The 14,529-nt window shown below is 48.4% G+C and overlaps 1 protein-coding gene across 1 annotated transcript in view; it reads left to right on the forward strand.

The window, feature by feature from the left end:
- Window positions 1-14,529, forward strand: part of LOC138286710 (unconventional myosin-X-like) — a 483,148-nt gene that overhangs the window by 135,574 nt on the left and 333,045 nt on the right. The window contains exon 2 of the mRNA XM_069227214.1: window positions 8,738-8,836. Within this exon, the coding sequence (XP_069083315.1) occupies window positions 8,738-8,836 (99 nt within the window). The remainder of the gene's footprint in view (window positions 1-8,737; window positions 8,837-14,529) is intronic.

Genomic DNA, 14,529 nt, shown 5'->3' on the forward strand with positions numbered 1-14,529 from the left:
TTAAGGTAATTAACCTTATGCCAGTTTAAACAAATTGAACAAAAACATCTGGCTTACCCCAACCGCCCCTGGAGTTTCAACCTAATTTTGTTTTTAAAGAGGCAGGGCAGATGGTTTGGGTGACAGTCTCACACCTAATGACAGGATGTGATGTACCCATAACTTGTCTGTAGTCTCACTGCACTAGAGTGTATGTTTGGGACTCTACATTTATCTCAGAAATGGGAGCCCGGACTACCAATCAAAGATAATAAAAGAGGAGGATGAAATTGAGATCAAATGGGAGATCCACGGCAAGTAATTCAAAGGGTTGTTGCTAACAACTGGATAAATAAAGAAGAGAAGAACAAAGTGGGACAATTCCTAAAATCAGACAAGATGGGTCCACCAAGACTATTTGAAGGTATTGGGTACCTGGGGAGTTGTCTGCACACAGGAGTGAAACAGAAGGGGCACTGTCAAGTGGTTGAACAAGCAACACCCATCCACCTTGGCAAACTCTTCTGGTGCAATGGTTCGCTGTTAGTGCTTGTGAAGGGGGAGCAGGGGCCAGACCCCTTGCAAGGATGTGCAAGGCAATTGCCCGCTTAGTCCATGTCTTTATATGGTTTTGAAATTGAGCAAAAGCCAAACTAGAGATCTGGGTTATCCCTAAGTGTCAAGTACATATAGAATCTTCTAAATATTTGGGATGTAAATTGCACAAACATAATTTAGAAATTTTAAAATGTAATTAGTGTTTCTTTAACATATGGCACTGTTTTCCCCTTTATACACAATTAGATCTCAGAGTGAACTGGGAACCAGTTACCTTTTGATACCTAATGATTAATATCCACCATTCTTACACTGATTTCCAGGATGAAAATCTCGGCAGAGCGAACGGTGCCTCCAAGCCCAGTTTGCTTTTTGGTCTTCTCTTCTGCTTTCTGTAGAGGCCACGTGGCACTAGTGAAGATGGTGTGCTACCCCAATGATAGTATTATTTTGCAAACCTTCCCCTGCTCGTCCTTCATTCCTTCTTCAGACAGGCCACACATCTGATTTGGTCACTGCTGCGCCATCGGGAGCTCTTTCCACTCTAAAGCTACCTGTGACTGCGGGTGGATTAGATCTTCTGGACTTAGAATGCTTTTATTCAGCTGCAGATGTCCAATGGGTGGCTCGCTGGCTTTCTGCCCACCTCCCTGCATGAGATGGGGTTTACCAGTAAAGACGTTTAAGGAAGGCTTAATGCACTGCTCATTGTTTCCTACTGACCATTCTACTGATCACCATCTGTGGTTATCATGCACGGCTTTCTCTTGCCTTGCCAGAACCTGTAAACTCACTGACTCGAAGAAACCCTATGCTCCTGCACTACCTTTGCTAAGCCTTCCCACTCACACAGGATGGCTGTGCTCAAAGCAACTCCATCAGTGGCCTGTTGCAGGTGTCTTAAAATTGGGGACTTTGTTTCTGAACAGTGAGCTACTAAATTTCCAAACCCTTGTGGCAGACTACCATCTTCACCACGGTCAACTCCTTACGTACAACCACCTTAAATAATCATTAAATGCCCTATTTCATGTCTGCTACCTAGCACTAACCCTACAAGAGGTGTGCCAGAAGCTCTGTACCATAGGAAATGGTGGCCAACTGATGGAATGGGTGTACAGACCTATCCTGCACATGGAAACCACTCCAGGTCTTCTCGTCATACTACCTGGGTGATTGATGTGGCCAAACCTCTGCAAGATATGGACTAAAATACTGGACTTTCCCCACAAAGTATCCCACAGCTGCCACTTTAAGTAAATTCATAGTGCTTCCTTGTGAATGCATTCTGCCCGTTGCTTGCCATTGGCCTTGTGGTTTGTAACTCACAATTTGTTGCTTTCAATTTGCTGGCTTTATTTGTTTTAGGCTATGCAGCTTGAATTCGTCCCTTCCCTTGCCAAAAGCTTATTTACAGTATCCTGCTGAGTGCTCCCTTTCTGTAAACAGGCCTGTAAATCTTGTTCTTTTCTTATCATATTTGCTGTGCACCCAAAGAACAAAGTCAAATGTCAGGCTCTGTCTTAGGTGGGAACTTAGTGTTTACTTTCCTTTCTCTGACTTCAAAGTGAGAGGATTTATGCGACAATCTTGATGGATACTGGGGTTAGGAAATAGTTTTTTCTATTACATGACAACATTTAAATAGACTTCAGAATATATCAGAATTCGAAGTACAAATCAAGCACATTTTTGTTAATTCTGAACTGTGCTGGAAACAAATACCTTTACATGATTAAAACAAATCATTGCATTAGGTGATGCAATTTCCACACATCATCGTCTCTGCACAGTATAGTTTGATTAGAAAAACTGTATATCTGTGCAAATGTAATGGTCATTTCAATCAAAAATGTGTTGTCTGTAATGGAGGTGTGTTAGCATATCATCCATACTGCACTCCACTCTGCTCTGCACCACTACACGCCACTGCACCCTAGTCTGTATCACTCTACTCCACTCCATGCCACTGCACCCTTCTCCATTCGGAACCACTCCACATTATGCCACTGCTCTCTATGCTACCTCACACTATGCCTCTCTACTCTACTCTGTACTACTCTACTCTATGCCACTGCACTTTATGCCTCTCTACACCACTGCGCTCTGCTCGTCTGCACGCCATACCACTCCAGTCTAGGCAACACCAATCTAATCTGCACAACTCCACTCTCTGCCACTCTGCAACACTACACTGTACGCCACTGCACTCTAAGCTAATACACTCTATGCTAATGCAGTTTACTCTGTAACACTCAACTCTATGCCCCTGCACTCTACATCAATACACTGTACATCACTCTAATCTACTCTGCACCCCTGCACTCTATGCCACGGCACTCTACACTACTTTATGCCATCACACTCTATGCCACTTTATGCAACTCCACTATAACCTGCACCTCTCCACTCTAAGCCACCTCAGTCTACTGTGAAATAATCTACTTTATGCCACCGCACTCTGTGCCACCGCACTCTCCACTCTATGCAACTGCACTCTACTCTGAAACAATCTATTCTACGCCACTGTACTCTATACCACTCTGACCACTGCACTCTAGTTCAATGCACTCTACACCACTGCACGCTGACACTCTGCAACACTGCACTGGCCGCCACTATATTCTACACCACTCTGCTCTGTACTACTGCATTCTGCACCAATATACTCTATCCCACTGCATTCTATGCCACTCTACTCTGCCCAATGCCACTATATGCAACTGCACTCTACACCAGTGCACTCTAAACAACTGCACTTTGCCCTTTACTCTGCACCACTGTACTCTATGCCACTGTTATCTGTACCACTCTACTCCACTCCATGCCACTGCACTCTTCTCCATTCGGAACCACTCCACATTATGCCACTGCTCTCTATGCTACTTCACACTATGCCTCTCTACTCTACTCTGTACTACTCTACGCCACTGCACTTTATGCCTCTCTACACCACTGCGCTCTGCTCATCTGCACGCCATACCACTCCAGTCTAGGCAACACCAATCTAATCCGCACAACTCCACTCTCTGCCACTCTGCAACACTACACTGTACGCCACTGCACTCTAAGCTAATACACTCTAAGCTAATGCACTTTACTCTGTAACACTCCACTCTATGCCCCTGCACTCTACATCAATACACTGTACATCATTCTAATCTACTCTGCACCTCTGCACTCTATGCCACGGCACTCTACACTACTTTATGCCATCACACTCTATGCCACTTTATGCAACTCCACTCTAACCTGCACTTCTCCACTCTAAGCCACCTCAGTCTACTGTGAAATAATCTACTTTATGCCACCGCACTCTGTGCCACCGCATTCTATGCCACTGCACTCTACCCTGCACCTCTCCACTCTATGCAACTGCACTCTACTCTGAAACAATCTATTCTACGCCACTGTACTCTATACCACTCTGACCACTGCACTCTAGTTCAATGCACTCTACACCACTGCACGCTGACACTCTGCAACACTGCCCTGGCCGCCACTATACTCTACACCAATCTGCCCTGTACTACTGCATTTTGCACCAATATACTCTATTCCACTGCATTCTATGCCACTCTATGCAACTGCACTCTACACAAGTGCACTCTAAACAACTGCACTGCCCTTTACTCTGCACCACTGTACTCTATGCCACTGTTCTCTGTACCACTCTACACCACTGCACTGACACTCTACTCTGCAACTCTGCACTCTACACCACTCTACTCTATGCCACTGCACTCTAGGCACTATACTCTACACCACTCTACAATACTCCACTCTGCACCACTCTACACCACTGCACTCTATGCCACATGAGTCTACTCTGCACTCTGACACTGCACCACTCTGCATTACTGCACTCTCTGCTACTCTATTGTATGCCACTGTACTCCACTGCACTCTATGTAACTCTACCCCATGCCACTCTATGCCACTGCACTCTGCACCAATGCACTCTAAACAACTGCACTGTACGCCACTGCCCTCTACTCTGCACCACTGTACTCTACGCCACTGCTCTCTGTGCCACTCTACTCCACTCTACATCACTGCACTGACACTCTACTCTGCAGCGTTGCACTCTCCACCACTGTACTATACACCGATGTACTATGTACTACTGCATTCTATGCCACTGCACTCTATGCCACTCTACTCTGCATCACTCCACTCTACAGCACTTTGCTCTACTCTGCACCACTCTACAATACTCCACTCTGCACCACTCTACACCACTACACTCTATGCCACCAGTCTACTCTGCATTCTATGACACTGCACCACTCTGCATTACTGCACTCTCTGCTACTCTATTGTATGCCACTCTACTCCACTGCACTCTATGTAACTCTACCCCATGCCACTCTATGCCACTGCACTCTGCGCCAATGCACTCTAAACAACTGCACTGTACGCCACTGCCCTCTACTCTGTACCACTGTACTCTACGCCACTGCTCTCTGTGCCACTCTACTCCACTCTACATCACTGCACTGACACTCTACTCTGCAGTGTTGCACTCTCCACCACCGTACTATACACCGATGTACTATGTACTACTGCATTCTATGCCACTGCACTCTATGCCACTCTACTCTGCATCACTCCACTCTACAGCACTTTGCTCTATTCTGCACCACTCTACACTACGCCACTGCACTCCCTGCAACGTGAGTCTACTCTGCAATCTATGCCACTGCACCACTCTACACTACTGCTCTCTCTGCCACTCTATTGTATGCCACTCTGCTCCACTGCACTCTATGCCACTCTACTCTGTCCCACGCCACTCCATGCCACTGCACTCTAAACCACTGCACTCTACGCTAACACACTCTAAACAACTGCACTGTACCCCACTGCACTGTACTTTGCACCACTGGGCTCTATGCCACTGCTCCTATGCCACTCGACTCCACACCACTATGCCACTAGCTTTAAGCCGTGCTGAACAGCAGCTACTCTGGTGCATAACAGGGCTAATGGCTAAAACACATTAGCAAAGCCAATAACTCTTTCGTAGATGAGACATATTAATTTGCCAATGTTTGTTAGTACTATGAGGTACCGAGGTACCTGAAAGAACTGTGAAAAATACAATTACACCATAATAAAGGCTGCTACAAAATGCGCAAATACATTTCCGTTAAATAAAAAAAAAGCGCTTCTCAAATACAGATTTGAATAATATACAGTTTCTACCTAGTGCTAAAAAAATTTTATAACACTCCATTAAAACCACACACTCCACAGCTCACCTTGGAACACCATTACAATACCTCTCTGAAAGAAATAACTTTGCCACTAGAAAACTTCAAGTGACTCCTTTTAGTAAAGTCAGTGCAGGTTTTCAAGCCCCTTTGCATTTGCAGATTTACCAGTTGCCCACATTTGCATGTCTTTAAAGAAGGAGACCCCTGGCAAGAAGGCCTTTTCTTATCTGTCTGCCCCTCCCTCCCTCAGAGCACAAGAGACCCCCTGCCTCCCAGTCCAGCTGGGGAAACTCCTCTGCCCCTAATTTCGCCCTGCCTCCGTTGCCCTTTAGGTGAAAGCTAAAATTACGGACAAATGCCGTCCGTTAAAGCTTTCATCACGGACAACGGACAGCAGGGCGAAATTACGGACAGTCAGTGAAATTTACGGACGGGTGGTCACCCAAGACGATGCAAGGTGCTTCGGACACTCTTGCTACCACAATCCAGCGATGGGGGTCCAGCGAAGCGTCATATGTTCGTCGGCTGGAGGGGCAGCCGACTCTCGCTGCTGCACTTTGGATTTGCTGAATTGTGTTTTACATATGATGACGCTGGGGACACCAAGGTACAGGCGATTTGCATAGTTGATTTTGGTCCTCTGCTGAGTGAAAATAACTTGTAGTTTGTTGGTGTCCATGGTGTGGGAGGACGGGTCACAGCATTTTCATTGCCTTAAAGGTAATTATTGTGACTTAATTTGCAAAAAGAAGACGATGGACGGAATACCGAGCAATGTCAAACATTCACCCCAGTCACAGATCTGGGCCTAATTCCATTGGTGTTTGCTCGCCACGCCATCCCAGTTTAGACCCAACTGTATGCAAATTAATCTTGACCCTATGAGATCAGTGCAACCTGAACTGCCGGGCCAAGTTCTCCCTGGACTGGAAACAGGCATCCTGGGACCGGTTTCGGGGTGTCACCCCTCATTAGCCATACTAGACTGAATCAGATATCAGAGCAAGCACGGGACCCACATCTGGGCATACCCTCTCCACTTAGGGCAACACATCCAAAAAGACCTCATTGGCATGTGGTATGGGGGACAGAGCTGGGTCCACGGTCGGGCCACATGTCCGTAGGCTGATGTTTGTGCCACGATTCCTTGTCACTTCCCACCTGCCTCCGTCCCCCAAATGCCCCCAGAAACCCTTAGGATGGGAGGGGCTGGGGAGAGTAGAGATGGGAGTGAGCGCCAGATTCCCAACGTGGGTTAGGGGTGCACAAAGGAAAGATGGGTGATGTGGCAGCCCATGAGCCCCCTCTCTTGAGCAAGAGACCCTTCTGAGAGGGAGAGTGCAGAAGAGCTGTAGGGGGTGGAAACATCAGTGCGGAGGAGGGTAAATGAAGGGGCGCTGGAAGGGGGGCGTACCCCCCCTCAGAGGGAGGGGCCACCAGTAGGTTCTAGGAGGGAGAAGAGAGCTGGAGGGGCTGATGACACATAGATGGATGAAGGTCCACAGAAGAGAGAAGGGAGGGCGTGAGACCCATGAATATAGGATGGAGCAGTTGGGCGGGGGTGATAACCTTTCTGCAGGGGGGTATGTTGAACCTCTGGGGGGGGGGGGCTTCGCAGGTGACCGGGACAGGTCTGGAGAGAGCTTCATCACTTTAGACACTTTGGAAGTGCTTTGAGAAGTAAGCGCCATATGTACCAACGCATTCTCCCATAGACACAGAGTGGGTAAAATCCTTTGATACATCTGCCCTTAGTTACTTCACCTTCATGAAGGACGAGCCTCTGAGTGGACCGAAGAGGCTCTCATGGTCCTTCCCTCACAGGTCAAGGATGCCTCTGAAGGAATTAAGAGGCAGGTCTCATTGCTGGCAAATATTCCCTCGTTTCTGATGGAAAGTCCCCAAGCGTGGTGTTTACTTCCCAATGTTTCTTCAGTTGAGAGGTAACAAGGCTTTCCCAGGTTTTCATCGCAAACCGTAGTCTTTTGATAGACGGTGCTTGAGGTTTCTTGGGAAGAGGTTTGACGTCATGAACAGAATCTTCTTCAGGGGAGGCGCTGATGACCTTTTTAGCAGATTCAGCGGCCGGGCCACAAACTGCCCTTGGTGGTGTTCGGTGGTATTACTGTGGTACTGCAATAGTACTCGGCGTGCTACAAAATGCTATTCACAAACCTACGAGTGGCAATCTCCACCTCCTCCCCTCCTGTCTTTTCTGTGGGGAGATCCCCACACTTGTAAGTGTCCTCTTCAGTAGTAAGTGTGGGAGGGGCGGGGTGTGGCTGGAAAACGGGGCGCACTGACTACTGAACCGGAGGGAGTTACGGGGAGTGAGTAGGGGCTCGGGAGGGCTGGGGAGAGGTCTAGGGAGGGGCATGCACCCACCCACAATACAGCCACCCATTGTTATTCAAAGACTGCACTTCTCAAGTTACTACAGCAACAGCACATCACTCCAGAACAGAGTTCAAGTAAGTCCAACTTTCCAAGGGCCAACCACTGGCACTGCAACACACTCCCATAGAAAGCAATGGAGGCAGGAACTTAAAATACAACCCCATAGGAAACTATGATAAATTAAGTTTTTTCAAATACTTAAAATATTGATAAATATATATATTTTTTTTAAAAAACTTTTAAAAAAACGTATTTAATTATTTAAATATTTTAACCTTTTTTTAATTTATAAACTAAAGTAATAACTTTTATCAAAAGACAATTTAATACCATTAAATGTCTTTGTGGGCACTCTTTCATCACTGGGGTTGTACGGGTCAGCGCTGAGCGCAGGTGGCTTCTCGGCGCTCGGGTATTGTGAGCCTGTGTGCATCGCTGGGAGCTATGGGACTGGTTCCATTAATGGTTGGGAAGACGCCATGCGGTGCATAAAGGACCAGCCGGGCTTGTTTGTTCGTTGTAAGGTTTTATTGACTGCAGCCAACATACTGGAGTGGACACTGACGGGGTTTTTTCTCTTGTAGGGGAACCGCGTCTGGCTGCGCGAGAAGGACCAGTTGCTGCCCTGCTCCGTCGCCGGCTGTGCGGACCGGTCAGTCCTCTTCAACACGGACTATGGAGAGGTGAGCAGTGGCTATCACTCGTCACCATGGCGTGCCTATCACTCGTCACCAGGGTGTGCCTATCACTCGTCACCAGGGTGTGCCTATCACTCGTCACCATGGCGTGGCTATCACTCGTCACCATGGCGTGGCTATCACTCGTCACCATGGCGTGGCTATCACTCGTCACCATGGCGTGGCTATCACTCGTCACCATGGCGTGGCTATCACTCGTCACCAGGGTGTGCCTATCACTCGTCACCAGGGTGTGCCTATCACTCGTCACCAGGGTGTGCCTATCACTCGTCACCATGGCGTGGCTATCACTCGTCACCATGGCGTGGCTATCACTCGTCACCAGGGTGTGCCTATCACTCGTCACCAGGGTGTGCCTATCACTCGTCACCAGGGCGTGCCTATCACTCGTCACCATGGCGTGGCTATCACTCGTCACCAGGGTGTGCCTATCACTCGTCACCATGGCATGCCTATCACTCGTCACTCACTCGTCACCATGGCGTGCCTATCACTCGTCACCAGGGCGTGCCTATCACTCGTCACCATGGCGTGCCTATCACTCGTCACTCACTCGTCACCATGGCGTGCCTATCACTCGTCACCAGGGCGTGCCTATCACTCGTCACCAGGGCGTGCCTATCACTCGTCACCAGGGCGTGCCTATCACTCGTCACCATGGCGTGCCTATCACTCGTCACTCACTCGTCACCATGGCGTGCCTATCACTCGTCACCATGGCGTGCCTATCACTCGTCACCAGGGCGTGCCTATCACTCGTCACCAGGGCGTGCCTATCACTCGTCACCAGGGCGTGCCTATCACTCGTCACCAGGGCGTGCCTATCACTCGTCACCAGGGCGTGCCTATCACTCGTCGCCATGGCGTGCCTATCACTCGTCACTCACTCGTCACCAGGGCGTGCCTATCACTCGTCACCAGGGCGTGCCTATCACTCGTCACCAGGGTGTGCCTATCACTCGTCACCATGGCGTGCCTATCACTCGTCACTCACTCGTCACCATGGCGTGCCTATCACTCGTCACCATGGCGTGCCTATCACTCGTCACCATGGCGTGCCTATCACTCGTCACCAGGGTGTGCCTATCACTCGTCACCAGGGCGTGCCTATCACTCGTCACCAGGGCGTGCCTATCACTCGTCACCATGGCGTGCCTATCACTCGTCGCCATGGCGTGCCTATCACTCGTCGCCATGGCGTGCCTATCACTCGTCACTCACTCGTCACCATGGCGTGCCTATCACTCGTCACCAGGGCGTGCCTATCACTCGTCACCAGGGCGTGCCTTCGCATGTTGCTGGTCCCTGCTCCGCACACTAGTGCACTGGGATGGGGCAGTGGTCATTATGGTGCATGTTCAGATGCTGCTGGTCACTGTGGTCAGTGAACGTACAGATGCTGCTGGTCACTGCACGTACAGAAGCTGCTGGTCACTGCGGTCAGTGAACGTACAGATGCTGCTGCTCACTGTGGTCTGTTGTGTATGTTCAGATGTCACTGGTCACTACGGCCAGTATGGTTAATGTTCAGATGCTACTGGTCACTGTGGTCAGTGAACGTACACATGCCGCTGGTCACTGTGGTCAATGCCGCTGGTCACTGTGGTCAATGCCGCTGGTCACTGTGGTCAGTGACCGTACAGATGCCGCTGGTCACTGTGGTCTGTTGTGTATGTTCAGATGTCACTGGTCACTATGGCCAGTATGGTGAATGTTAGATGCCGCTGGTCACTGCGGTGAGTGAACGTACACGTGCCGCTGGTCACTGTGGTGAGTGAACGTACCCCTGCCGCTGGTCACTGTGGTCAGTGATTGTACAGACGCCGCTGGTCACTGTGGTCTGTTGAGTATGTTCAGATGTCACTGGTCACTACGGCCAGTATGGTTAATGTTCAGATGCTGCTGGTCACTATGCCAGTATGGTGAACGTACACGTGCCGCTGGTCACTGTGGTCAGTGAACGTACATGTGCCGCTGGTCACTGTGGTCAGTGAACGTACAGATGCCGCTGGTCACTGTGGCCAGTGATTGTACAGACGCCGCTGGTCACTGTGGTCAGTGAACCGTACACGTGCCGCTGGTCACTGTGGTCAGTGAACCGTACACGTGCCGCTGGTCACTGTGGTCAGTGAACCGTACACATGCCGCTGGTCACTGCGGTGAGTGAATGTACACATGCCGCTGGTCACTACATTCCGTATGGAAGACTTCGCAATATGAGGGGTCAGTGTAAGGCTGGGTGAGGTCCCTTCCTTTACCAGGTGGTAAGGGGTCAGATGGGCCGGGGTGGGCAGTGGCGCTTCCCCTGGTGCCAGCCTGCTGTGTTGTCTCTGGCATCGAATTGTTTCCTACTGCACTGTGATGAAATGAGGCCTCGCCTGTTGCTGCTGGTTGCAGACATCTGCAGGCTCGAAGCATCGGTGCTTTCAGAAGCAGGGTGTCCAAGGTTGGTTACTGTGGCTATTTTGTGATATTGGTGAAGATGATTTTACTCATCTGTGGCTTGGGGTTCTCGTGGCTGGAACTCTTCCGTGCACTTGGCTAAGCTTCCTTTTTCCTCCTTCTTTGGACTCTGTCAGATTTTCATGTTTTATAATTGAAGAATATGAATTTATGTGATAATTGTTTGTTGCACAAAATGTTGGCCCTTTTGCTTATATGAATTAATTCAGGCCTTCACCTTCCAAAACTGAAGAACGTGAATTTTTTAGGTAATAACTGGTCTTTGTAAGCAAGCATTGGCAAAGTCAATAGATCTCGTCAATGCGAGAGCTATAGGAGTTAGCAATGTAAATGTATTTGTGTGCAGTTCTGGGCCTGATTTTACTGATATACACAAATGCGTTAGCATTGCCATCGCCTATAGCTCTTTAATTGCCGACACCTATTAGCTTTGCCAATGCTTGTTTTATTTATGTTTCACAAACATATGCAATATGTAAAAAAATATAAAAATGCTGGACCCTCTCAGGTAACAGCTGCTCTCAATGAAATGTTAAACATGTCCTAAATGTATCTTGCCATTGCCCCACTTGAGTTAATCACAGAAACTCTGCCACCAATGGAATTTTTTTTTTCCTGCATCATTCAATTACTGCGAGCAAAAGACACAGATGGGAAAGATGGAGGAAAGAAAAACGGAAAAGCGTCACAATGGGAGAAAGCAGAAGCTGCAAGAGTGAGCTGGAGGGGCAGGGAGCGGCTGTAAATGGATTCTAGAGGCCCGAGATGGCTTCAGGATTAGGGTGCCTCAGCATTCAGCCCTTAGTTTTCTACATCAGAAATTATCTGCAAACAAAATGAACATATAAGAAAGACGGGGAAAAAGAAAAACAAAAAAGCATCACAAAATGAGAAAGCAAAAGCAATATATTCAAAACAATTATAGAACTACGTATACTAGGCCCAAAAAAACCCATTTAATTTAAAGTAAGTGGTAAATATGTAAAGCACTGAAACCAACAGTGCACATTGTGGCTCACACAAGCTGAAAACCGAAGCACATGCCTTCGATCCCAAGCTGAAAATCAGCATGCGGCAAAGATTAGCCCCTGTGTAAATATGTGATTGAAAGGAGCAGCAACATAAGCAGCGCTCTTATTGTGTGGAGGGTCCGTCACCCATTTGAAAACAAAAAAAGTAGTCCCACAACAATAGATGAAAATGTCCACTGCGCATGTGTGCCAGCAGTTGGGCGGTGCGCTCAGGGAGGGCTAAACCCTGGAAGAGGCACGACGAATGGGGAGAATGCAAAATGGAATGACGATGGTGCCAGCAAATTGCTAGACTGTGGGCGGGCTGAAGCCCACGATATAGATACAGCATGTCTCGGTTTGACACCGCGCATGCATGCTAGACCGTAAAAAGGATTGCCCTTGCGTTTACAAGAATTGTAAGGTTATCATCAAACTGTCTATAAAAAAAACCTCAGTATATCTGCACAATTTCCACCTGTAGTGCATACCCTGGGGTAATACTAGGACATGGCGTGTGTCCGCGCATGCAGCCTCTGGTCTTGTATTGGGAGTTGGTTAGTTTTGTAATTACTTTTTTAGATCTTACATCTTCTAGTCTTTCTAACAAGGATTTCAGGCTCATCCCTGCCTTGGTTCCTTGTTTTTTTAGCATTGGGATGGTTATATGTTGCACAAGAGCCAAGGGACAGTGTCTTACAGATGTCAAGTTTTGGAGGTATAAGTCTGTATGAAAAGAATGTGCGTTTTGATTGGTGGTTTTATTAACTTTGCCATATTTAAAAACATTTATGCCTATGTTGAGACAAGAATAGTTTGTATTGGAGTATTGGCATGACATCAAGCTAATGAAATAAATACAAAAGCCTGGTCTGTGCAGTCATGGAGTGTACACTGAGATGGAAGCGGTCGCTGGTTCCTATGTTCACTGAGAGGGAAGCGGTCGCTGGTTACTATGTTCACTGAGAGGGAAGAGCTTGCTGGTTACTATGCTCACTGAGAGGGAAGCGTTCGCTGGTTACTATGCTCACTGAGAGGGAAGCGTTCGCTGGTTACTATGCTCACTGAGAGGGAAGCGTTCGCTGGTTACTATGCGCAGTGAAAGGGAAGCGGCCGCTGGTTACTATGTACACTGAGATGGAAGCGGTCGCTGGTTCCTATGTACACTGAGAGGGAAGTGGTCGCTGGTTCCTATGTACACTGAGAGGGAAGCGGTTGCTGGTTACTATGTACACAGAGAGAAGCGGTTGCTACTTACTGTGTACGCTGAGATGGACGTGGTCGCTGGTTACTGTGTACGCTGAGATGGATGCGGTCGCTGGTTACTATGTACACTGAGATGGAAGCGGTTGATGGTTACTATGCACACTGAGAGGGAAGCAGTCGCTGGTTACTATGCGCACTGAGAGGGAAGCGGTCGCTGGTTACTATGCGCACTGAGAGGGAAGCGGTCGCTGGTTACTATGCGCACTGAGAGGGAAGCGGTCGCTGGTTACTATGCACACTGAGAGGGAAGCAGTCGCTGTATACTGTGTACACTGAGATGGAAGCGGTCACTGGTTACTGTGTACACTGAGAGGGAAGCGGTCACTGGTTACTGTGTACACTGAGAGGGAAGAGGACGCTGGTTCCTATGTACACTGAGAGGGAAGCGGTCACTGGTCACCGTGGTACGTTGAGATGTTGCCAGTCACTGCTCCACACAGTGGTGTGCTCAGATGTCGCTGATCACTGTTCCACAGAGTGCTATGTTGAAATGTTGCTTGTCACTGTCCCACACAGTGGTATGTTGGGTGTCATTGGTCACTGTTCCACATAGCAGTATGTTGAGATTTCACTCTTCCACACAGTGATACATTGAGGTGTTGCTGGTCACTTTTCCACACAGTGGTGCACTGAGATGTCACTGGTCACTGTTCCACAGTGGTATGTTGAGGTGTCGCTGGTCACTATTCCACAGTGGTACGTTGAGGTGTCGCTGGTCACTATTCCACAGTGGTACATTGAGATGTCGCTGGTCACTGTTCCACACAGTAATATGTTGAGATGTTGCTGTTCACTTTTCCACCCAGTGGGATGTGGAGATGTTGCTGGTCACTGCTCCACAGTGGTACATTCAGCTGTTGCTGGTCACTGTTCCACAGTGGTACGTTGAGATGTCGCTGGTCACTGTTCTACAGTGGTAGGTGGAGGTGTTGCTGGTCA

This window comes from Pleurodeles waltl, chromosome 3_2 (assembly GCF_031143425.1).
Source record: "Pleurodeles waltl isolate 20211129_DDA chromosome 3_2, aPleWal1.hap1.20221129, whole genome shotgun sequence".
NCBI classification, from domain to species: Eukaryota; Metazoa; Chordata; class Amphibia; order Caudata; family Salamandridae; genus Pleurodeles; species Pleurodeles waltl.